Source organism: Microcaecilia unicolor, chromosome 1 (genome assembly GCF_901765095.1).
Source record: "Microcaecilia unicolor chromosome 1, aMicUni1.1, whole genome shotgun sequence".
Lineage (NCBI taxonomy): Eukaryota > Metazoa > Chordata > Amphibia > Gymnophiona > Siphonopidae > Microcaecilia > Microcaecilia unicolor.
In genome coordinates, this window is record NC_044031.1 from 152,529,501 (window position 1) to 152,555,667 (window position 26,167).

At 43.9% G+C, this 26,167-nt stretch overlaps 1 protein-coding gene across 1 annotated transcript in view; it reads left to right on the plus strand.

The window, feature by feature from the left end:
* LRRC72 (leucine rich repeat containing 72) overlaps window positions 1-25,009 on the plus strand; it is a 121,757-nt gene extending 96,748 nt beyond the window's left edge. The window contains exons 8-9 of the mRNA XM_030189959.1: window positions 6,803-6,833; window positions 24,655-25,009. Of these exons, the coding sequence (XP_030045819.1) occupies window positions 6,803-6,833; window positions 24,655-24,823 (200 nt within the window). The 3' untranslated portion in view covers window positions 24,824-25,009. The remainder of the gene's footprint in view (window positions 1-6,802; window positions 6,834-24,654) is intronic.
* Window positions 25,010-26,167: the final 1,158 nt, after the last annotated feature.

Here is a 26,167-nt window from a genome sequence, read left to right on the forward strand (position 1 = left end):
AAATGCTCAGTAATTTTGTTCTTTATAATGGTCTCTACCATTTTGCCCGAAACTGATATCAGGCTCACCAGTCTATAATTTCCCAGATCACCTCTGGAACCCTTTTTAAAAATTGGCATTACATTGGCCACCCTCCAATCTTCTGGTACTGTGCTAGATTTTAAAGCTAAATTACAAATTACTAACAATAGCTCTGCAAGTTCATTTTTCAAGTCTATCGTTACTCTGGGATGTATACCATCTGGTCCTGGTGATTTGCTACTGTTCAATTTGTCAAATTGCCGCATTACATCTGCCAGGTTTACAGAGATTTGTTTCAATTTCTCTCACTCATCAGCATTGAATACCATTTCTGGCACTGATATCTGATATTTACTATGTGTTTTTGCCTCCAACGCAATGTTCTTTTCAAAGTCTCTCTTTGACTTGCCATTCTTTATGCTGTTTCCTATTAATTTCAGTCAGATCATTCTTCCATTTTCTGAAGGATTTTCTTTTAGCTCTAATAGCTTCCTTTGCCTTATGTTTTAACCATGCTGGCTGTTTGACCTTTCTTTCTCCTTTTTTAATGCATGGAATATATCTGGTTTGGGCTTCCAGGATGGTATTTTTGAATAGCATCTGACGTACATTTTTGACCTTTGCAGCTGCTCCTCTAAGTGGGTTTTTTTAACCATTCTCCTCATTTTATCATAGTCTCCTTTATGAAAGTTAAATGCTTAACATATTGGATTCCTCATGTGTCCTTACTCCAGAGATTATATCATAATATGATCATGTTATGATCACTGTTATCAAGTAGCTCCATCCAGCACCATTACTCCTACACCAGATAATGCGCTCCACTAAGGACTAGGTCTATAATTGGTCCCCCTCATGTTGGTTCCTGAACCAGCTTCTCCATAAAGCAGTCCTTGATTTCATCAAGGAACATAACCTCCCTAGCACTCTCTAATGTTACATTTACCCAGTCAGTATCGGGATAATTGAAATCACCCATTATTATTGTGTTCACCAGTTTTGTTATCCTCCCGAATTTCTGATAACATTTCTGCATCTGTCTGTTCATCTTGGCCAGGTGGATAGTAGTACACTCCTATCACTATCCTTTTTCCCCCTTTACCCACAAAATTTCTTTCCATAGGGATTCCAAGATGTGTTTTTTGTCCAGCAGAATTATTAAGTTTATTCAATTCAAGGCCCTCCTTAACGTGTAATGCTACCCCTCCACCAGTTTATCCACCCTATTAGTGCAATATTATTTGTACTCTGGTATGACAATATCCCATTGATTATCTTCCTTCCAACAGGTCTCAGAGATGCCTGTTATATGCATCTTTTCATTTAGTGCAATATATTCTAACTCCTCCATCTTATTTCTTAGGCTTTTGGCATTTGAATACAGACATTTTAAACAATGTTTTTGTTCCTATTTACAACGTGTGCAGCAGTTGACTGTGACAATTTGCACTCTTTAAAATTTGTTTGCTCTGTAGTTAAAGACACCTGGTTTACTATGGTCCCTATTGCAACCTCGCTATCGGGATGCCCTATCTTCCCTGTTTTGGTGATATCTTTGAAAGGTACCTTGTTCTGAACCATGCGCTTTTCAGCGACTGTCTGCCTTGCCCCAATTTCTAGTCTAAAAGCTGCTCTATCCCCCAGTATTGAGCAAGTGCCTTCATTGTGTCCAGGGAACCTAAGTACAGCCATACTGAGTCAGACCAATGGTTCATCTAGCCCAGCATCCTGCTTCCAGTAGTGGCCAATCCAGGTCACAAGTACCTGGCAGAAAACCCAATTAGTAGTACCATCAGATACGCTAATTGCTGTTACCACATCCTCTGGCAACAAGTTCCAGAGCTTAACTATTCTTTAAGTGAAAAAAATATTTCCTCCTTTTTGTTTTAAAAGTATTTCCATGCAATTTCATTGAGTGTCCTCTAGACTTTGTACTTTTTAAATAAGTGAAAAATCGATTCACCTCCACCTGCTCCACACCACTCAGGATTTTGTGGACCTCAATCATATCCCCCCTCAGCCGTTTCTTTCGCAAGCTGAAGAGCCCTAACCTCTTTAACGTTTCTTCATATGGGAGCAGTTCCATCCCCTCTATCTTTTTGGTCACTCTTCTTTGAACCTTTTCTAATTCCGCTATATCTTTTTGAGATGCAATGACCACAGTTAAACACAATGCTCAAGGTGAGGTCGCATCATGGAACGATACAGAGGCATTATAATACTTTTGGTCTTATTTTGTATCCCTTTCATAATAATTCCTAGCATCCAGTTTGCTTTTTTGGTCATCGCCACACATTGAGCAGAAGATTTCAACGTATTGTCTACAATGACACCTACGTCTTTTTCTTGAGTGCTGACTCAAGTGCAGGGCCGCCGAGAGGGGGGGACAAAATTCCCCGGGCCCGGGCCTCCAGGGAGGGCCTGCCCGCCCTCCGTCGCTCCCTGGCATTGAACTTAAGCGCCTCACCTTTGAAAGCGCAGCAAACAGCGGCAGACCACTCCTTCCTTCCGTGTCCCGCCCTCGCCTGATGTAACTTCCGCGAGGACGGGACATGGAAGGAAGGAGTGGTCTGCTGCTGCTTGCTGCGCTTTCGAAGGAGAGGCGCTTAAGGTCAGTGCAGAGGGCCCGGGGATGGAGAGAGGGCCTGGCCCGGGGGGGGGGGGGGGACACGGCGACCTTGAGTGGGGTGGGGGCCCGGGGGCGGCCTTGTCCCGGGCCTGGCCCGGTCTCTCGGCGGCCCTGCTCAAGTGTACCCTAGCATCAAATAACTATGATTTGTATTATTCTTCCCAATGTATATCACTTTGCATTTGTCTACATTAAATTTCATCTGCCATTTGGATGCCCGGTCTTCCTGCAATTTTTCGCAATCCGCATGCTTGACAACTTTGAATAGTTTTGTGCCATTTGAAATTTAATCACCTAACCTGAAAACCTGACTGGCTATGTATGTCCCAAGGACTGGGTTGGGAACCCCTAGGCTAGAACAGTGTTCATGAGGTTTGGCATGGGTTTCACCCAGAAAGAATGTGATGACTGTCTCCATAATGTGGCTTGAGTGAAAATCTGACTGACAGGGGTAAAATGCTGTGTGGAGGAGTGGCCTGGTGGTTAGGGTGGTGGACTTTGGTCCTGGGGAACTGAGGAACTGAGTTTGATTCCCACTTCAGGCACAGGCAGCTCCTTGTGACTCTGGGCAAGTCACTTAACCCTCCATTGCCCCAGGTACAAATAAGTACCTGTATACAATACATAAGCCGCATTGAGCCTGCCATGAGTGGGAAAGCACGGGGTACAAATGTAACAAACAAAAAAAAATGCTGAATAGCCTCCATATGTTACAGAAGCTCTGTCAGATGAGGTCACCCACATATGAGACTATCGGTATCCATATATGAAAGTATGGATCCTGCTGTTCTCGAAGAACACCTGCTACAGATAACTAACTTTGTTATATTTACATATGTGTACCTTATCTGTGAATATGCCAAATTTGCTTCTAAGCACTATTCTGTAAATATGCGCCTATCTTGCATAGCATGTACTTGCAAGGGGGTGCATACGTGGGCAGAACCTGAGTGGGGCACCCATTTATGTGCTTACCTTATAGAATTCTATAAAGTACAAGCCTACATTCAACATTTAGATGCTTGCAGTTACACCAGGTCTATGGCTGGTGTAAGTGCCTGTACCTAAATTGAAGGCACATATATACCTGGTTAGTGGGCACCTACATTCCTTTATAGAATAGGATCCTACCAGGCACCCTCTGGACACCTAATTGTAGATGCCCTGTTATAAAATTATCCTTCAAGTGACTTGCTTTCTACATAGCATTTTGTAACCAGGTCTTCTCCTGCAAATGGGATCCCTGTACAAAGCAGGAACTGAATTCATGCCCTGCATCTATTTACCTATATCTGTTGCAGCTTAGTTGACGTTCACTTCAGTGCAGAGATCACCCCAATGTTTTTTTTCAATAGGAACCTTGGAAGTTAGACATGATTATTGCTCCCCCAAATAAGTCAACAAAATAAATAGTTAACAAGAAATCACCACAATGTTAATGATTTTTTCTGAAATAGTTCCTCTCACTTGTGCCAAATATAAATGCCCCTCCCCCAAATCGTGTGAGTGTTAGCAAGAGCTGTTGTTCTTACCAGAGCTTCTTTCACTACAAAGCTGCTATTAGTTATGAGGCAGAATGGAAGAACATCTTCTTATGTTAAAATATTAATAGACCAAATACTAATTTTCCAGCCAAGCACTTAGGAGATGTGTTCTTGAGTTGCTGAGATGGAAAATATGTTTGCAAATTTGACATTGAAGAGACAGTATAGTAATTTCCTTTCTATGCTCTATATTCTTTGCATTGTTTTCTGAGGATCATTCATTTCCCCATCCACCATTTCCCATAAAATTGCTTCTGATGACATCCCTAATGCTTATATTTTACTTTTACTTCAACTTAGCTGATATGTTCCTTTTATTGATTGATGACCATATTCTGTGGTACCACTTAATTGTGAATGCTGATAACTGAATCCTGGTTCTAACTGAAAATTCCATTAAATATGGCAACATGCTAATCTATGCATCACTAGCACTAAGAGACAAAATAGCTTTCTTATAATAATGAAAGTATGATACATTTATGGATTTGTGAGCGGCTGATGCTTATTTAATTAAACAGCAGTCTTTAAAGCAAACATGGCAACTTATCTTCAGCAATATTTCTTGAACAGAGAAAGAATGAAATAATGATTACTGACTTAAATACCCTTTATTATTAGTTCATTAAGAGCTAGATGAGGGACCTAAATGACCCTATAAGTACCTATAGGTTTGCTGGTTTTTGATGACCTTGGTGAATAGGGTTGCCTGACAGCTTTATGTATTCAAGTCATTTTAGAAGAGTAATACATCATGAATAGCATTTTTAAATCTCTAATTTAATTTACAAACAATTGGAAAGATGTACTGCTACAAGAGGAAATATTTTTAATATCCTATTCATATTGGCAGCTTCTGTGTGTTTGGGGTGATAGGGACAGTTTAACGTTTTCTCTAAAATGTTGAGATACAAGGTCTGTGCTTTCAACAATCTGTGCTTTATAATTACAGTGCTGGATGCGTACACTTGATTACATATAGTCTTTTCCCCTAAGGTCACACTGGAAATGCATTACAGTAGATTGTAGATGCTCAGAATTTGCAAGTACAATAAGTTATTATGAAAGCTTTTTTTTCATGTCCAGTTTTGAAATAAAAATATCCACAGCATGCCTTGATTTATTCTCATTTGACTCCAACATCACAGTATCTCTTTCCACAGATTAAAGTAATGGACAGACAGGTTCCTTATGTTGATACTCTTAGCATTGCGTGCTAAGAGTATAGAATACAAGCACTTATACATGATTGCAACATGTGCATAAGTGCTAGTAGTCTATAAGCTTAGTGCACAAATGATGCTTACATTTAAGTGCTAAGATTATAGAGTTAGGATGACAGCAAATTTGCTAAAGCAGAGGACTATAAGCCTCATGATTATAAAGAGATATGACTTAGGTGAAGACACAAAAACATTATCTAAGAAAAGCAGGTACATTGGGTGAGTTTCATCATGGTATCATTCCACAGAAAGCACTTACAGACCTCCCATGAAAAAGGCAACATACGCAGAGAGAAGAGAACATGGGAAGTCAAGGGAGGTAGTCAGGTAACTTGCTCTCCAACCATTATAAAGCAATGTGACTCGGCTGAAGACACAAAATATTATCTATTACCTTCAGCTGATCTGTAATTACAGAACGTTTCAAACAAAGAAAAAAAAAGGACTGGCACTGAAGACAAATGTCTCCCCCTCCCCAGTGTGACCATAGAATTTCTCTCCCTCCAGAGACTGAAATTTTTCCAATAAATTTTCCTACCTCATTTTCCCACCAAAATTTAAACTTGTGACCAATGAACATTCCTGCCACAATTTACCTGTCAAAATTTGAACTGGTGTCCAACAAACTTTCTCGCCCTGCAGAGTTTAAACTGTACCGATAAATCTTCCAGCCTTCTAAAATCAAATTCACTGCAGTAAATCTGCCTACCTCAAACCCCAGCCAACCAGGTTTGTGGATCCACTATATAAAGACAACCATGATGGCTGAAACACTGATTTCACTTACCTGGTATAGCACAATCTGAACAGCTGTAAAAGATCATTTAATTCATTTTACTCTGAAGATAACTAATCATTTGTGGGCAATTCTGTAACTTGGCACCTCCAGTCAGGTATGCTGATGCCTTGTGCTGAGCACCAATTCTGTAATGACATCTGTGTGCCAAGATGCCATTATAGAATAGCAACATAAACCTGAATTGGTGTATCTAAATGTAGGCACAACCTTTAGGCCAGCTCTGTGACAGGCGTAAATGAGTACGCCTAGGTGAACCATGCAAAGTACATAATTTATAGTGTTCTATAAGTTACGCACATAAGTTGGAGACACACCCATACCCTGCAACTAGTATGGGTAATACAGTTTAATATACCGCCTTTTCTGTACTCCTTTTCTTGCAGTTATGTCCTAAAGCATTATAGGATAGTGCCTAGTGCATTTACACGCATAACTGCAAATTTTGGCACCTCTGACAAGTGTATGTGGTGCAGAAGTGTTGGCACCAAATTATAGAATTGCTCTTTTGGCATTAAATAAAAATTCCTTAATACAGTTCTCTCTTTGGGGTCATCAATATTAATTTTCAAAATATTTGTTGTCATAGGTAGTCATGAATTTGTGAATAACTTGCATAGGTAAGTAATTTGCTTAAAGTATTTTGATCTATTACATTGTCTTTATACATTTCAAGAGTTTACAGAACCTGCAAATGTCTGTATGATTTCAAAATGCCTCTATGTGGAAAAAGTCTAATATTCCTGATTTATCTATCTTCTAAATTTGACATAGGTTTTAAAATGAAAATTTATTTTTTAAATTATTTTTATTATTATGAAGAAATTCCAATTGCAAAATTCCAATATAGCATTGACTTTCTTCACTCATCGTGTAATTAAACTCTGGAATTCGTTGCCAGAGAATGTGGTAAAGGCGGTTAGCTTAGCGGAGTTTAGACGGTTTAGACAGCTTCCTAAAGGAAAAGTCCATAGACCATTATTAAATAGACTTGGGGAAAATCCACTATTTCTGGGATAAGCAGTATAAAATGTTTTGTACTTTTTTGGGATCTTGCCAGGTATTTGTGACCTGGATTGGCCACTGTTGGAAACAAGATGCTGGGCTTGATGGACCTTTGGTCTTTCCCAGTATGGCAATCAGGGGCGTAGCCAGACAACAGATTTTGGGTGAGCCTAGGTAAGAAGTGGGTGGGCACCAAATGTTCTCCCACCACCACCAAAAAAATATCTCCGCTGGCAGGAAAATGCTTCTTTCCACCTTGGCAGTCTGCAGCAGGCATGCACTGAAAACTGAGCATGTGCAGGTGCCGTTATTGTGGAGAGTAGAATTTTGTTACAATCAGGGGAAAGTCTTCAGCTGGCAGAGCTTGGGATCTCCACCAGCTACCGCTAAACATGTGCTACTGTTGGGTGGGCCTGAGCCCTAAGTGGGTGGGCCCTGGCCCACCCGTGGCTACGCCACTGATGGCAATACTTATGTACTTATGACTTCTAAGAAAAAAACATGGGATAGGAGGTAGTGTCCTGTTGTGGATTAAAAACTGGTTAAAGGATAGAAAACAGATTATAGGGTTAAATGGTCAATATTCTCAATGGAGAAGGGTAGATAGTGGGGTTCCCCAGGGGTCTGTGCTGGGACTGCTGCTTTTTAACATATTTATAAATGATCTAGAGATGGGAGTAACTAGTGAGGTAGTTAAATTTGCTGATGACACAAAGTTATTCAAAGTTGTTAAATCGCGAGAGGATTGTGAAAAATTACAAGAGACCTTACGAGACTGGGAAACTGGGCGTCTAAATGGCAGATGATGTTTAAAGTGAGCAAGTGCAAAGTGATGCATGTGGGAAAGAGGAACCCGAACTATAGCTACGTGATGCAAGGTTCCACGTTAGGAGTCACGGTCCAAGAAAGGGATCTCAGCATCGTTGTTCGTGATGCGTTGAAACTCTCTGCTCAGTATGTAGCGGCGGCTAAGAAAGCAAATAGAATGTTAGGTATTATTAGGAAAGGAATGGAAAACAAAAGTGAGAGTGTTATAATGCCTTTGTATTGGTCCATGGTGCGACCACACTTCGAATATTGTGTTCAATTCTGGTCGCCGCATCTCAAAAAAGATATAGTGGAATTAGAAAAGGTACAGAGAAGGGCAACAAAAATGATAAAGGGGATGGGGTGACTTCCCCATGAGGAAAGGCTAAAGCATCTAGAGCTCTTCAGCTTGGAGAAAAGACGGTTGAGGGGAGATATGATAGAGGTCTATAAAATAATGAGTGGAGTGGAACGGGTAGATGTGAATCGTTTGTTTACTCTTTCAAAAAATACTAGGACTAGGGAGCATGCGATGAAGCTACAAAGTAGTAAATTTAATACGAATCGGAGAAAATGTTTCTTCACTCAACGTGTAATTAAACTCTGGAATTCGTTACCAGAGAATGTGATAAAGGCAGTTAACTTAGCAGGGTTTTAAAAAGTTCTGGACGGCTTCCTAAAGGAAAAGTCCATAGACCATTATTAAATTGACTTTGGGAAAATCCACTTCTATTTCTAAGATAAGCAGTATAAAATGTATTGAACTTTTTCGTGATCTTGCCAGGTATTTGTGATCTGGATTGGCCACTGTTGGAAACAGGATGCTGTGCTTGATGGACCTTTGGTCTGTCCCAGTGTGGCAATACTTATGTACTTATGAACAACCAGATGGGTAAAAAATGAAATTTAGGGGCATATTTACCAAAGTGCAGTACATTTTTGCCACGTACAGCACCTTAAGTGCAAAACTTAAGGTGCAAGAAGTGCAAAGCCTGTGTGATAAATACAGAAGGCATGCCCAGCATCTGCCCTTCATTTACTGCACAGCACGGACCTGTGTTCTATGCCTCAGCAGATAGAGCAGGTGCTTCCTGCACTACCTGCCAAGGCATGGAACATGGGTCTCATTCAAAAAAACAGATCGCATTATGCTGCCATGGCAGCACAACCCCCCTCACCCAATACAGACCCTTCCATCTGATCCCCCCTGACAGTGAACTCCCACACACACGTTCCCCCAACATTAAACATCCCCAAGATAAGTCCCACCCCCATGATTTAGATCATCCCAAGTTAGCTCTCCCAAGCAGAAGACCTTGCAACAACCATACCTAGACCCTCCCCCAGCCCTCCTGGGGTTGCCATGGAGGGGCATAATCGAACGCGAACTCCCATCTCCATGGGCGTTTATCTCCGAGGACGGGTCCGTGAAGGGGCAGGACAGACCGTATTTTCGAAAAAGATGGGCATCCATCTTTTGATTTGATAATACGGTTTGTGCCGGGCTAATGCATTGCATTTGGCCGGATTTGAGCTGGGCGGTATCGGTTTTCAGCGATAATGGAAACCGAAGGCGCCCAGCTCAAAAATGAGCAAATCCAAGGCATTTGGTCATGGGAGGGGCCAGGATTCGTAGTGCACTGGTCCCTCTCACATGCCAGAACACCAACCGGGCACCCTAGGGGGCACTTGTAACAATTAAAAAAAAGTCTATAGCTCCCTTCCCTTGGGTGCTGAGCCCCCCAAATCCTCCCCAAAACCCACTGCCCACAACTGTACACCATTGCCATAGCACTTATGGCTGAAGGGGGGCACCTAGATGTGGGTACAGTAAGATTTGGGGGGCGGTTTGGAGTGCTCCCATTTAGCAGCACAAGTGTAACAGGTAGGGGGGGGATGGACCTGGGTCCACCTGCCTGAAGTCCACTGCACCCACTAACAACTGCTCCAGGGACCTGCATACTGCTGTGATGGAGCTGGGTATGACATTTGAGGCTGGCATACAGGCTGGGAAAAAATGTTTTTAAAGTTTTTTTTTTTTTGGTGGGAGAGGGTTAGTGACCACTGGAGGAGTCGGGGAGGTCATCCCCGATTCCCTCCGGTGGTCATCTGGGCAGTTGGGGCACTTTTTGGGGACTTGTTCATGACAAAAAAGGGTCCAGAAAAAGTGACCCAAATTCTCGCTTCTGGCGCCCTTCTTTTTTCCATTATCGGCCGAGCGCGCCCATCTCTCCTCAGCCGATAAATGCCCCAGTCCTGCCTTCACCATGCCTCCGACATGCCCCCGTCAACTTTGTCCGTTCCCGCGACAGACTGCAGTTGGAGGCACCCAAAATAGGCTTTCGATTATACCGATTTAGGCGCCCATGAGAGAAACGCGCCCATCTCCCGATTTGGGTCGAAATATGGGCGTCTTGGGATGATCAAGATGGCGTTCGTAGGAGGAGCTGCAGCATGAAGCTCTGAGTCTCCAACTGACCCTCTGTAGCGTCTCCCTTTAGTTTGCCTGCAAAATGGTTAAGCGGAAGGGAAAGATAGGGGCTAAAGCCGTTCCTAGCCCCGTGATCGCTTCAACATCTCGGCAGCCGACGTTGGAAGCATTTGGGCTTTGTGCGCTGGGATCTCTGGCTTCGGTCATGGTTGGGTCCCCAGGCCAACAACTTGCTGGGGACCTTGGCGTGGAAGAGGCGTCTTTGAGTCCGCCCCCCATGTTAGCACCGCCGAGACCAGGTGAAGTAATAGACCCTGCAAGTAAGCCTCACGCGGAAGGTTTGGAGGTGGGTTGCGGCCCTGCAGGCTCTTCTACGCCAGACGGAACAACACTAGAGTCGGGGGCGGGGAGAATGGATCCGGCGCCTTCGCCAATTCTGGCATCTTTACCTGTGAGCCCCGGCGAGATTATTAGACCCGCAACAGTTACCCTTGAGGTCCTCTGGGATGCAATCCAGACCATGAACTTATCCCTGCAACAAGTTTCACTTTCACTGAACACTGAGGTGATGGATATTAAAGCACGACAGCATTCGATGGAATCGAACGTGAAGGAACAAGAAGAGAAAAGTGAGTTAAATTCCCTTGAAATAAAAAGGCTACAAACTTTAGTTGGTAATATAGTTATGGATAAAGGACAGCTGCAAAGGAAGGTAGAATTCTTAGACAATCAACTTAGGCGTAACAATCTAAGGTTTCTAAATTTTCCAAAAAATCCTTTGCTGCCACTCATGGAAATGCTCCGGAAGTACTTTTTTGATATATTGGGGATTCCCAAAGAAGCTTTTCCTCCGATTCTGAGAGCATCAAACATATAAAAGGCGAGTGTCGTACTCACTCGCAAATGCGTAGAGACTTCCCTCTCTGCCCCGCCCCTGCATCAATACGTGATGAGGGGGGCGGGACAGAGCGGGAAGTCTCTACTGCGCATGCCGCAGACGTACTCGCAACCGCTCTGCCCTCCCCCCCCCCAAGGTCACTGCTACCGCTCCCCCCACCCGGAGTCGCCGCCACCGCCGCCCCTCCACCCGGCCCGAGCACTGTCTTTCTTATTGAACTTACATCGCACCACGCAGACGCAGCAGGCACATCAGCAAAGCTGCCGTCGGGACGGGCTTCCTTCTCTGCCTGTGTCTCGCCCTCGCCGCGTTACGTCACACGAGGGCGGGACACAGGCAGAGAAGGAAGCCCGTCCTAATGGCAGCTTTGCTGATGTGCCTGCTGCGTCTGCGTGGTGCGATGTAAGTTCAATAACAGACAGTGCTCGGGCCGGGGGGGGGAGCGAGCAGCGGCGAACCCCCCCCCCCCCCCCCCCCCCCCCCCCAATTCCAAAACTAGCCCGTTTAAACGGGCTCAACGGCTAGTATTATATAACAGGAGCTAAACCAATTGTAGGGGCAGCTCCAGAAGTAAACTTGACTCAATTTCTTGAATCATCTCTTGAGAATATTACAGAACGCACTACTCTCCTGGTTTCTTTCGCATTTGAAACCGATAGGAACAATGTATTAAGACTTTACTTCATATTCATGGCAGCTCAATTCTATGGAGCAAAGATACAGGTTTTTCCGGACATTAGCAAGGCAACCCAGAAAAAGAGGAGAGAGTTTCTGGGACTTAAGTCTCGGATACTTTCATTGGGTGGTACTTTTAAATTGAAATTTGCATGCCGATGCTTAGTTTCACTTAATAATGTTCATTATGTATTCTTTGACCCAGAAAAATTGACGCATTTAGTAACGGTTAAAGAAAGTGGGGATGTTCAAGTCTTGGAACCACCAGTAGGGAGCTGAAACCGCTGACTGAGCTTGAGCCCCCATCCTCCAAATATGTATTTTGAATATTTGAATTTCTTATAACATTTCCTTGTATCTTGATCAATGTTTAGTGGACTAAGTAATCTTGTTTAATTTTTCTTAAATCCATGAATATGTAATGGAGGTTTAAATTGTCTTTCGGAATATTTGCCTATTTTTCCACATTTACTCTATGTGAATGTATTATTATGAAAATGATAAATAAAAAAAAAAAAAGAAATATGGGCGTCTTTCTCATTCGAAAATAAACTGGATAGTGGTCTAGCGGATATCGGTTGTACCTGGGTAACTTTCAGTGGTTGCCAAATACACAGAGAATAGTAAAGTTTTTGGAATCCAATGGATTACAGGACCCGAGGCAACATGGTTTCAATAGAGGCAGGACTTGTCAGACAAATCTGATTAATTTCTTTAATTGACTGATCAGAGATTTGGATTGAGAAAGTGCTAGATGTGGGGTATTTAATGGTTCCACATAGACGACTAATAAATAAACTTAGTGCCCTCGGTATGAACCCTAAAGTGATTCACTGGGTTAGGAACTGTTTGAGTGGAAGATGACAGAGGATAGTGGTAAGAAGATCTCATTCTGAGGAAAAAAGATGTTCTCCGAGGACAAGCAGACTTCTGTCTTCTCACAAATGGGCGACACCAATCCGTGTCGCATGGTCCGGTATTTTGCCAAAGCTAAAAAGAGAGCTTTGTGGAGTGGTCCGGTTTGAGAGCTATTTTGTGCCTTCCAGCGGTATTTTTCTTGTTTTCTTTGTGACTCCTTTTATAGGACCTCTATTTTACCTGTCCTTTAATTTCTTAAAATTGTTTTGCCTGGTTTGTAAGTTTTCTTATTTTTTCTCGCAACATCAGGCTGTTTTTAGGCCCTGAATTTGGCCAGGTTTCTTCTTCTCCGTGCCTTGCCCCTTTTTCAGGCACCATCGAGTCGTTTGATTTAGCTGGTGAAGTTTTCCCGTCCTTGTCCACAAAGGCTCCCAGTGGCTTCAAGCCCTATACCCAGTGCAATCGGACTATCTCGGGAAAAGACACCCATTCTTGGTGTCTGCTGTGTTTTGGGCCTGACCATAGCCCTGCTAACTGTGTTCTCTGTCTTCGCATGAAGAAGAGGACCCAGGTTTCCCAAGAGGCTCAACAAGAGAGGATTTGTGGAGCCAAGTCCGGTTCCTCGACAGCATCGGCATTCAGTTCGGAGGCGTCAGCATCGAAGTCGAGCATTGCACCGGCATCAGAAGCGTCAGTAAGCATGGCTGCTTCTAGACCCTTACACACTGGGAGCAGTGAAGCATCGAGTGGTTCTCCATTTGTCTCGAAGCCTTCTGCTGTGCAGGCCCCGCGGGACCATCAATCGTTGGACCCAACCCAGAGGAGACATGAGGATTAGACGTCATCCTTGTCTGCAGCAAGGAGCATTTGTGACATGCTTCGGGCAAAGGCCAAGAAGAATCGTCATCAGTTACCCTCGATGGTGCCGGGAGTTCCGCGTCGTTGAAGGATTTGGCACCTGAGAAGCATCAATGCCAGATAGCTCCCCCTCCATACAGGAGGTGCCAATGCGCCTGTCTCCAAGTAGCTGAGATCCCGCTCCCACGTCAGCCCAGTACCACATATGGGTGATGTCATCCAATGAAACCCAGCACAGACACTACCCAGCATTCTGGGGTTTTCTGAAGCCTTTGGCAGCACTATACTGTACATGTGCAGGGGTTTTCCAACCCGATGTGAGTGAACGAGACTAGCACCGTTTTTTCATCCGCACAGCAGAGCAATTATGTTTCGGGCAGCTCTCCTCAGCACATGAATTTTGAGGGGCTATTGTGGTGCCTTCCCTTGCTATCTGGGACCATTCTTTGTTATTTTCATCATTTATTATTGTTCCCTAACTCCAATTTTAATTTCCATAGGGTTTTCTGCTTACCACAGCAAAACATAGCTTACCAGGGGGCATGCTGAGGGATCCTGTGGTCATTTTTGGATATGTGCGCACTACCCATGTGCCAAAAAAATAAAATTTATTTTTTAGTGCTGGGGGCAGAGAGTAACGTGGAGGGGAATAATTGAACGTCGCCGGCGAAATAGATCGCCGGCGATCTATTTTGGCGGCGGCACAACAGCTGGCCAGAACCGTATTATCAAAAAGATGGCCGGCCATCTTTTTTTTTCGATAATACAGTTTAGACCAGCCAAATGCCTTGGATGTCGCTGGGTTTCAGATGGCTGGTTTTGTTTTTCAGCGATAAGGGAAAAAAATGTCGGCCATCTCCAACCCGGCGACATCCAAGGCATTTGGTCGTGGGAGGAGCCAGCATTTGTAGTGCACTTACATGCCAGGACACCAACTGGGGCACCCTAGGGGTCAGTGTGGTGGACTTCAGAAACAGCTCCTACATGCATAGCTCCCTTACTGTGGGTGCTGAGCCCCCCTTCCAAACCCCCTACCCACAAATGTGCACCCACTAAAAGTGCTCCAGGGACCTGCACACACTCAGGCATCTAGGACTTGTTGCTGCTGTATAACCTTAGCACAGCAGTTGACACCTGAAGACTAATGTCTTTGAAAAAGTGCTTTATTTGAATAAGCACCTTTATTCACTGTTAACTGCACATCAGAGGTTGTGCCCCACTGGCAAAGAGTCTCCCTGATACTGAGATTAGCAGTAGGTCCGAGCTGGAAGAATGCTGTACAATGCCCTCTTTCAGCAACATTCAAGGTAATAACGTTTTCTAACGTGGGTAACACATGAAAGGGATCTAAAACTGGCTTACAAAAATGGCCACTACCTCATGGACTACCGGAAACAAAACAGGGCACACTCTGGCCCAGTTAGCAGGGGGGAAAAGCACCATGGGAGTAGAGCCCAGTACCCTACACCCACCACAATGCATTGCTGATGTGACTCTGCAGGGCACCTAACAGAAAAGGTGTCACACTCACCCGAGAGCCACATCGCAACCACGGAAAGTCTGTCAGACCATACAACACATTCTGCTGTCATGGAGGTGGGTACGGGATTTGAGGCTGGCATACAGGCTGGCAAAAAAAGGTTTTCATTTTAACTTTTGTAGTATGGGAGGGGGTTGGTGACCACTGGGGGAGTAAGGGGAGGTCATCCCCCATTCCGTCCGGTGGTCATCTGGTCAGTTGGGGCACCTTTTTGAGACTTAGTCGTGAAAATAAAAGGACCAAGTAAACCCGGCCAAATACCGCTTAACGACGCTTTTTTTTTTTTTCCATTATCGCCGAAAGCCGGCCATCTGGTGGCCACGCCCATGCCCCGCCTTCGCTTCGCCGGCGACACGCCCCCTTGAACTTTCGCCGGCGAGGCGACGGGAAAGCGGTGATGCTGTTAAAAAGCCAGCTTTCGATTATACGCTTTTAGCCGCTTTTGCGAAATTGCCGGTGATCTCCCGATTTGTGTCGGAAGATCGCCAGCGAAAAGTTTCGATTATAAGCTGGATAGTAACATAGTAGATGACGGCAGAAAAAGACCTGCATGGTCCATCCAGTCTGCCCAACAAGATAAACTCATATGTGTATACCTTACCTTGATTTGTACCTGTCTTTTTCAGGGCACAGACCGTATAAGTCTGCCCAGCACTATTCCCCGCCTCCCAACCACCAGTTCCGCCTCCCATCACCGGCTCTGGCACAGACCGTATAAGTCTGCCCACCACTATCCTCGCCTCCCAACCACCAACCCCTCTTCCCCCCCCCCACCTGCTCCGCCACCCAATTTTGGCTTAGCTTCTGAGGATCCATTCCTTCTGCACAGGATTCCTTTATGTATATCCCACACATGTTTGAATTCCATTACTGTTTTAATCTCCACCACTTCCCGCGCGAGGGCATTCCCATCTACCACTCTCTCTGAGAAAAAATATTTCCTGACATCTTTTTTTGAGTCTGCCCCCCCCCCCCCCCTTCAATCTCATTTCATGTCCTCTCGTTCTACCGCCTTCCCATCTCTGGAAAAGATTTGTTTGCGGATTAATACCTTTCAAATATTTGAACGTCTGTATCATATCACCCCTGTTCCTCCTTTCCTCCAGGGTATACATGTTCAGGTCAGCAAGCCTCTCCTCATACTTCTTGGAACACAAATCCCATACCATTCTCGTAGCTTTTCTTTGCACCACTTCAATTTTTTTTACATCCTTAGCAAGGTACGGCCTCCAAAACTGAACACAATACTCCAGGTGGGGCCTCACCAACGACTTGTACAGGGGCATCAACACTTCCTTTCTTCTGCTGGTCACACCTCTCTCTATACAGCCTAGCAACCTTCTCACTACAGCCACCGCCTTGTCACACTGTTTCGTCGCCTTCAGATCCTCGGATACTATCACACCAAGATCCCTCTCCCCCTCAGTATATATCAGACTCTCACCGCCTAACACAAGTCTCTCGTGGGTTTCTACTCCCTAAGTGCATCACTTTGCATTTCTTCGCATTGAATTTTAATTGCCAAACCTTAGACCATTCTTCTAGCTTCTGCAGATCCTTTTTCATGTTTTCCACCCCTCCCAGGTGTCCACTCTGTTACAAATTTTAGTATCATCCGCAAATAGGCAAACTTTACCTTGTAACCCTTCAGCAATGTCACTCACAAATATATTGAACAGAATCGGCCCCAGCACCGATCCCTGAGGCACTCCACTACTCACCTTTCCCTCCTCCGAGCGAACTCCATTTACCACCACCCTCTGTCGTCTGTCTGTCAACCAGTTCCTAATCCAGTTCACCACTTCGGGACCTATCTTCAGCCCATCGAGTTTATTTAAGAGCCTCCTGTGGGGAACTGTGTCAAAAGCTTTGCTAAAATCTAAGTAGATTACGTCTATAACATGTTCCACGCTAATCACTTAGTATGTGAGCATTGCAGCACTCTAACCGATTATAGTACAGGTTTAGCACATGAGTCCCTACCGCCTACAATATAGGTGGCAGTATGTACTCATAAGCTAATGGCCACGTGAAAAATAGCGCACGGCCATTAATACGGAGAATAGAAAAATCAGCTATTTTACCCCAGTGGTAAAAATGGTCTTAGCACGCGGGAATTACCTGCATTTTTGTAAAAGGGCCTCTAAGATTTCTGTATTTTTCCACACTCCAATATCCCTCTGAGCGCCTGGTCAGGTTTTATTCTTTATAAATAAAATAAAATAGATCCATTTTATTTCGTTCTGGCTATTTTATCCCTGAGGTCCCTTAAAACTCCCAGTGATTTTAAGAAGTGTTCTCAGTGTGGCAAAGTCACTTTTGTGACTGAGCCTGCAGTGCTTGCCATGCCTAGGACCTTACCACAAGTCCTCTAATTGTTTCCGCTGTTCTAAAATGCAGGAAAGAATGCAAAAGTGTTGAGAGGCCTAGTGTGAGAAACATTTTGGTGTTTCTGTGTACAGTCCATCCACAACAGTATCAGAGGCATCAGTTCCCATGGCTGTCAGAGCTGCATTGGACAGTAGGGGCACACTCCCCCTGCCTCAACACTGGGTACCAGTAGGTCCCTGTTGGACCAAGCAGCATCAGACCCAACACGCCAGAATTTGACATCATCCTCATTGACAATGAGGTATCCCGATGTCATACTTCGAGTGAAGGCAAAGGAGCATCGACATTGGACCCACTTGAAGCATGGTGCCAGGAGCTCTGGATCATCGGCACCACCAGTACTCGAGAAGTATTAGCACTGAGAGTACCACTCCCCTTTTGTGGTGTAATTTTAACTGCTAGACCTTTGACCATTCTTCTAGTTTTTGGAGATTTCTCCGCATTGTTTCTACTCCCTCTGGGGTATCCACTCTGTTGGCTATCTTTGTGTCATCCGCAAAAAGGCAAACTTTTCCTTCTAATCCTTCAGCAATGTCTCTCACAAATATATTAAATAGAATTGGCTCCAGTACCGACCACCGAGGCACACCACTACTCACCTTCCTTTCCTCTGAGCGGATTTCATTTACCACCACCCTCTGTCACCTGTACAGTTTCCAATCCAATTCACCACTTTGGGTCCTAAGTTCAGCCCTCTCAAAGGTGTAGGTATACTCCCCCAGCTTGCCGTTCCCACCCTTGCCTGCAGCAGACCTAGAAGGCCCAGCCAACTCCCCAGTCTAAGCAGAGAATGAGTTTTTTACTGGCTTAATGAGAACATGGCCACAGTAAGTGTGACCATCCTGGATAGCCTGCCAGTAGGAAGGAGGAGGATTTTTTTCTAAGCAAGGTGGTTCCTTGGCAGGTTCTTCACATAGTTCAGGGTGTTTACACCCTAAATTGACAACCACGTCCTCCAAATTGTCCACCAAGAGCATCATGATTCAGCATTCAGCACCAGGACATGCTTGCAGAAGAATTCTCTTCCCTTCTACAGGCCCATGCAGTGAGCCCGTGCCAGCAGGGGAACAAGGGAAGGGATTTTATTCCAAGTACTTCCTCATGCCCAAAAGACAGGGATATTTCATCCCATCCTAGCCCAAGAGCGCTGAAAAACTATCTTTAGGATGGTTTCTCTGAGCACCATCCTTCCTGTGATTCAGGTAAATGATTGGCTTTGTTCTCTGGACTTAAAGGATTCTTACAATCCACATACAGATATGTCCCAGTCACAGTAAGTATCTCAGATTTCAAGTAGGGAAACACCACTACCAGTATTGTATCCTGTCTTGCATCTGCTCCCTGAGTCTTCACCAAATGCCTCACTAAGCAGAGTGGGAGTGCATGTGTTGCCTTACTTGGACGATTGGCTGGTCAAGAGCACATCCAAGGAGGGTGCTCAAGAATCAATACGGAAAACCATTCGGATGTTGGAGCTACTAGGTTTGTTATCAACACCCAGAGTCACATCTACTCCCATTCCCATAGTTGGAGTTCTTCAGAGCTTTGCTAGACACGTTTCAAGCCTGGGCCTGCCTCCCAAATGCCAGGCCAGACATCATGATTGGCATCACCCTTCAAGTCCACGAGAGCCAGAAGGTCATAGCTGTTAGGCCATATGGCCTTCACAATGCATATCACTCCCTTGGCACATCTCCATTTGAGAGAGACCCTATGGACTAGCTTCCCAGTGATGTCAGGCCTCAGGGAACTTAGAAGATATCTGTCCCTTCAGATTTATGGAGTTGCTTTTGTGGTGGACAATTCGGTCCATTCTGGTCTAGGGAATTACATTTCAAATTCCTTCTCCCACACAAGACACTGACAACAGATGCATCCAATCTGGAATGGGGAGCTCATATAGATAGACTTCACACTCAAGGTCTGTGGTCTCCACAGGAGACTCAACCACATCAGCTGAGGGCCAGTTGGAACACCTTAAAGGCTTTCAGAGATCAGCTGCTGCACCGAATTATCCTCATTTAGACAATCAGGTTGCATTGTACTACGTGAACAAGCATGGAGGCACAGATCATACCTCTTGTGTCAGGAAGTGATCAGGATATGGCAGTGGGCATCCAACCATGGTATGATGCTCAGAGCCACATATGTGGCAGGGAAAGACAACAGCCTGGTGGCCAGACTGAACAGGGTAATGCTACCACATGAGTGAATAGTTTTGTCACTCATTTCAACAACAAAGTCCCTCAGATCTGCTCCAGGCTGACATCACATGGCAGACTAGCATCAGATGCCTTTCTCCTCCATTGAATAGAAAACAGTACTTTTACAGTTGAATGACCTTTTAGATGCCAATGGTCTTCTGCATCTTTGACAATCTGGATATCAAAGTGATCATAGTACAGAATCTTTACTGTTAGAAATAGTAGATGAGATACTGGTGAAATCTGATCAGGGCTATGATACCTTATGGGTACAGTTAGATCTTACCATAGCCTAGGTATCTCATCCTAAATTGATGCAATCTCAGTGATATTGGTTTTAAATGAGTTGCATTGTGATGGTTTGGGGTTTTTTTTTTTCATCGTACACAGTCTCTTCTAAGAAGTTTCAAGAAAGGTGTTCCACAAGAATCACTTTTCTCACCTATCCTTTTTCATTTATATTTGGTAGTTTTAGCAAAATGAATGGATAATTTGAAAATTAATTTTCATTTTTTTGCTCATGATATTCAGCTTATCATTTTTATGAAAAACAATCAAGATGCTGTCGTCTCTGAGTTCAGTTAAAAAAAACTTCAGATTCTAACAGACTGGACATGTAAGCATGATCCAGTTTTAAACACTGATAAATCACCAGTAGTGTAGCATGTAAACATGTTTACCTGTTTTTCCAGAAGGATGTGGTGGACTTCTCCCGCTTATGTAAGACATAATGACTTTGGTTTTTCAATGTGATGATGCTTTGAAGTTCAATTTACTGTTAAAAACAAGATTTTACAGTATTGTTTATCATCTTTGTATGATACGACAACTGAAACCTGTAGTGACTGAAGGTAACCTAACAAAGCTGGCAAGTTAAAATATACTTCTCAACAAGAACTATGTTTCTCACAAAAGAATCTTCTCCAGTTCACAGGCCTTGACATTATTAGGCTTACAACAACCAGGAAAGGAGTGTTTTCATACGTTGGACCTCTTCTTTGGAACTCTCTTCCTGAGGAATTCCAAATAGTTCCATCTTACTTTACTCTTTGCAAACTGTTGGTTGTTTCAACAGTATTTATAATTGAAGTGTTGAAGATTTTATCATAATGGTAGTGTGGGATCAGGGAACCATGATTCTCATTGCACCTCACTGTCCGAGGCAGATATGGTTCTGGAGTTAGCCTCCAAAGAGACTAACCCCAGTGGAGACTACACTGTTTTCTGACCCTTATCACTCAGAACACAGGATCTGTCTCACATCCCAATCTCCCTAGCATGGTATGAATGTTGAGAACATAGAGTTAACATGAAGGTGTCTCTCGAATCATGCTTGCTTCCAGGAAATGTGCAACAATGAAGTCATATAAGGTCAAGTGGAAGAGGTTTGCCGTTGGTTTGAGGGTCAGGCATTAGATCCTTTTTCTTGCCATACACAAAAACTACTGCTACAACTATAAATCATTTCTATAGCGCTAGCAGTCGTACGCAGCACTTCACAATTGAACATGAAGAAAAGACAGTCCCTGCTCAAAAAAAGCTTACAATCTAAATCAGGACCAACAGGACAAATAAGGGATAAGGGTAGGACAGACAGATAGGACACCTAGGGAAAAGGGACTGTTGAAGAGAGGACGACAAAATAAAGTTACGAGCAGGTGACAAGTTAGGAATTAAAAGCAGTATCAAACAGGTAGGCCTTTAGCCCGGATTTGAAGGTGGCTAGGGATGGAGCTTGACGTAATGGCTCAGGAAGTCTATTCCAAGGATAAGGTGCAGCGAGATAAAAGGAACGGAGTCTGGAGTTGGCGATGGAGCAGAAGGGTGCAATTAGGAGAGATTTGCCTAGTGAACGGAGTTCCTGGGAAGGAGTGCAGGGAGAGATGAAGGTGGAGAGGTAGTGAGGGGCAGCAGAGTGAATGCACTTATAGGTTAATAAGAGGAGCTTGGCCTGTATACGGAAACAGATAGGGAGCCAGTAAAGTGACTTCAGAAGAGGGCTGATATGGGCATAGCGACTTTGGCGAAATATTAATCGTGCAGCAGAATTTTGAACAGATTGAAGAGTGGAAGACCTGTGAGAAGCAAGTTGCAGTAGTCCAAGCAAGAGGTGATGAGAGTGTGGATGAGGGTTCTGGTAGCGTGCTCAGAAAGGAGAGGGCAAATTTTGGCGATATTATAGAGGTAGAAACAACAAGTTTTAGCAATCTGTTGAATATGTGCAGAGAAGGAGAGGGAGAAGTCGAAGATGACCCCATGTTTGAAGGCATCAGGGACAGTCGCAGTGGAAAGTGACAGATTGAGGATATGACAGATGAAAGGGGTGACAGCAGGAGAGATAGTGTTGAGTAGATGAGTGGGGATAGGGTCAGTGGGGCAGGTGGTTAGTTTTGAGGATGAAAGAAGAAGTAAAGTTTCTTCAGTGATTTCGGAAAAAGGAAGAAAAGGAGGCAGGGGTAAGAGGGTTGAGAGAGTGGACTAAGGAAAGAGGGGGGTGGAGGAGAGCTGGTTGCAAATTCAAGTTTAATCTTGTGAACCTTATCGTGAAAGTAATCAGCCAAAGTCTGGGGAGAAAGTGAAGGGGGGGAGTTGGAGGAGAAGGCACTTTGAGAGAGTTTAGCGTGGCAAAGAGATGTCGAGGGTTCGAACCAATACAGTTAGTCAATTGGCTATAATAATCCTGTTTGGCAAGTTGGCGAGCAGATTGGAAGGAGGTCTGCAAGAATTTGAAGTGTATGAAGTCAGCATGGGCACGAGATTTAAGCCAAAGGCATTCAGCAGAGTGGGCACAAGAGCGTAGGTAGCGGATAGTAGGGGTCAGCCAAGGCTGGGGTTTGGTACGTTTTACAGGACGAGACACTGGAGGAGCGAGAGTGTCCAGAGTAGATGACAGAATAGTATTATAGGAAGAGACAGCCTCATTGACGGATTTGGTTGATATAGCAATAGAGAAAACATTAGAGATACTGGAGGACAGGGTAGAAGGGTTAATAGCCTGTAGATTCCTAAATGTGTTGGTTAGAATAGGACAGGACTGAGGAGGAGGGTGTTGAAGTGTGAAAGTTAAAAGATGATGGTCAGATAGGGGAAGAGTTGAGGCAAGGAAATTGGAGGGTGAGCAGTTGGAGAAGAATACAAGATCAAGACTGTGGCCATTCTGGTGAGTAGGGGCGGTGGAGCACAGGTGAAGATTGAAGGAGGATGTTAAGGCAAGAAATTGAGAAGTATAAGAGTTAGAGGGGTCATTAACATGAAAGTTAAAATCCCCAAGAATGAGGGAAGGAGATGAAGGTTCAAGAAAGAAGGAGAGCCAGGCATCAAAGTCAGTGAGAAAGGAAGAGGGGATTTAGCAGGGGGTCGATAAATGACTGCTACCCGGAGAGGAAGAGGAGCGAATAGACAGATCGAGTGGACTTCGAAGGAAGAAAAGCAGTGAGACTGAGGTGAAAGAATGGGTTGAAATTTACAGGAGGGTAAGAGTAGTAGCCCGACACCGCCTCCGCGACCAACTGAGCAAGGAGTATGGGAGAAGAGATAACCTCCATGACATAGGGCTGCAACTGAAGCAGAGTCTTCAGGGTAAATCCAGGTTTCAGTTAGGGCAAGCAGATGAAGGGTATGAGAGATAAAGAGATCATGTAGGAGAGTTTGTTGCAGACAGAGCAGGCGTTCCATAGAGGAGAAGAGAAGGGCAGAGAAGAAGGGGGTGGAGAGGAAGAGAAATAAGATTGGAAGTATCACGGTAAGGCCTGCACGAATAGGATGAGGGCTGATGTGGGCGACCAGGATTGGGACTAAAGTCACCAGCAGAGAGAAGGAGTAGGAGAGTACAGAGGAGAGTAGGAGAGGTATGACGACAGCGACGGAGGCGAGATGTATTCAGGTAAAAAGGCGAGGGGTGAATGGAAGGAAGGAAGTGTTGAAGGTTGAGAGCTGTGAAGAAGGGGGTGGAAAAAAAGAGATGGTGAGGAAAGGGATTGAGAGGTGATGAATAGAGAGGGAAGACAATGTGTTCCTACGATGGGAAGTGGTTTCATAAGGAGAGACAGATTGGGAAGGGATAATGCCAAGAATAGCAGACTATGGTACACAAATGCTCAGAATAAGCAGAAGGGGATGGAGGTTCAGATAGGCTCAGAGTGATTAGGAGGGGGATGGTATAGGGATAGGCATTAGAGGTAGTAGCCAATAATACAAGATAATACAATTCAGGGTAATGCATATGCACAGTTTGGCTATTCAGTGTGTATTTTGATCACATTGAGAGTGTTGTACCCACTAGTAGTTATAAATGAGTGACAAGAGGATGTAGTCGCACAGACAGGCACTAGGTGTATTCTATAAATCATGCCTAAATTAAGGCATATTTTATACAATACACCCTTGGCATATTTTTTTTCAGCACCAATTTTTTAAGCGTATTATATAGAATCTAGCCCTGGTATGAATAACTTTGGGGGAGGGAAAGTGAAGAGAGTTTGGATTGCCCAAGGTTTTTTCCCAATGCTTCTTTTAATGTTTTCAAAGTCAAACGATTTGCTCATTAGTTTTGAATTTAAATAAGCTCATTCAGTGGACTACACATGAAAGTTCACCACTGAAATGGAAAATTTTACAGGAACTTCCACAAATGGGGTCTTCACATGCATGAAAACCCCAGAATATGGGGGAGGGGGGCCAGTATATGAGCTCCCATTTCTGGACGTTTCTGCACTTTACTGCATCAACTTCCACATTTTTAATAGATTATTTCATGAAATCATTTACTTTTTAGCAAAACATCCTTTGATAATCCAGGTGATGCTGCTTTCTGGAGAGCCATGCAAAGATCTGTCATGCAATTTTCATTAGTGGACTGGAGTAAAATCCCCACCTCCAAGCAAAAACGTCTTGAGGACAAAGCAACCGAAGCTCTTGAGTTATTGACCATCCAGTTCAGATAACTTCTGATCTCTCTGAAAATGACTTTCAGCTTGTAATACAAAAACACTTAGGGGTCAATATTCAGCTGCTGGTAGTGAGTGGTTTAGGTTTTTTTTAACCACCACTAGCATTATTACAGGTTATTCAGTGCCAGGCCACATCTGGGCACCAGCACTGAATATCTGGGTTTATGCAGCTCCTCTCTCATGTGGTTAAGTGCAATATTCAGCACTTAATAGTATAAGCGGCACCACATAAAGATAGGACTGATTTGTATGTGGTTTGATTTGACCATTAAACTTAAGACAGGCAAGTGCTGAATATTTGCATTTTAAATGCATAAGTGCCAACCAGCCAACTTTCACTTTAGAAGTCTGTTAAAAAGACTGTGGTGATCTTCAGCAGCACTAACTGGTTTAAGTACTGCTGAATACCAACAGATAGTCCCACACAAGCAATTTAACCAGCCAGGAATTGTTTCTGGCTAGTTAAATCACTTTGAATATTGACCCCTTAGCTTTTTAGTGAAAACTGCTATACACATTTTTTTTGGGTTCATAATTGTACTCTTCAATAAAATGTTCACATTATAGTATGTATTATTCAGACTCATTTATTTAAAAAAAAAAAGAGGTTAAAATGCCTGTCATATTTGTCCCACTGATGTCCAATGCTTTTATAGCTTCACAGTTTGAAAATACACTTATTCAAAATGTGAAGCACAGCCTACAAGAACATGGGACCCCCATTCAGGAATGCTTGTATTTATTTGGAGTTGGAATCACCTCACTCCTTTTTTAGTAGTATTTCAAAGTAAAATACATTCAGGTAGACATGTCCAAGCCTTATGGAATATAAGAAATAATGGAATCATCACAATCCCCTCCAGAACCTTTGGAAGGTACCATCACCAGTCAAAGTTCTTAAACTCACTTGAAGAAAATATTACTCATCTTTAGACTGTTGAGGGGTTTCTTCTTGCCCGGTATTCAGTGTGCATTAACCGGCCGGGAACAGCCGCTGACCAGTTAACTCACATCTCATCATTTAACCAGTTATTGACACTGAAAATTCCCTGTTAGCGCCAAAAATAAAGCCAGCAATATTGGGGGAGTTCCGTGGGCGTAACCGGTTACATCCCAATATTTGGAACTTAACCAGCCAGACTTAGCAACCAAATAAGGCTACATAAGAAGCAGACCTAACTTTGATTGCTAAGCCATGGCCGATTAAGTCTGAGTATCGACTTAACTGGTCATGCGCTAGCTGGCGTTGAAAAACTCAGGTGTTTAATGCCGATTGCCAGAAACTGCTCTGCATTGAATATCCAGGTTAAACACTGGCAGTATGCAGTGAAAGTGCTG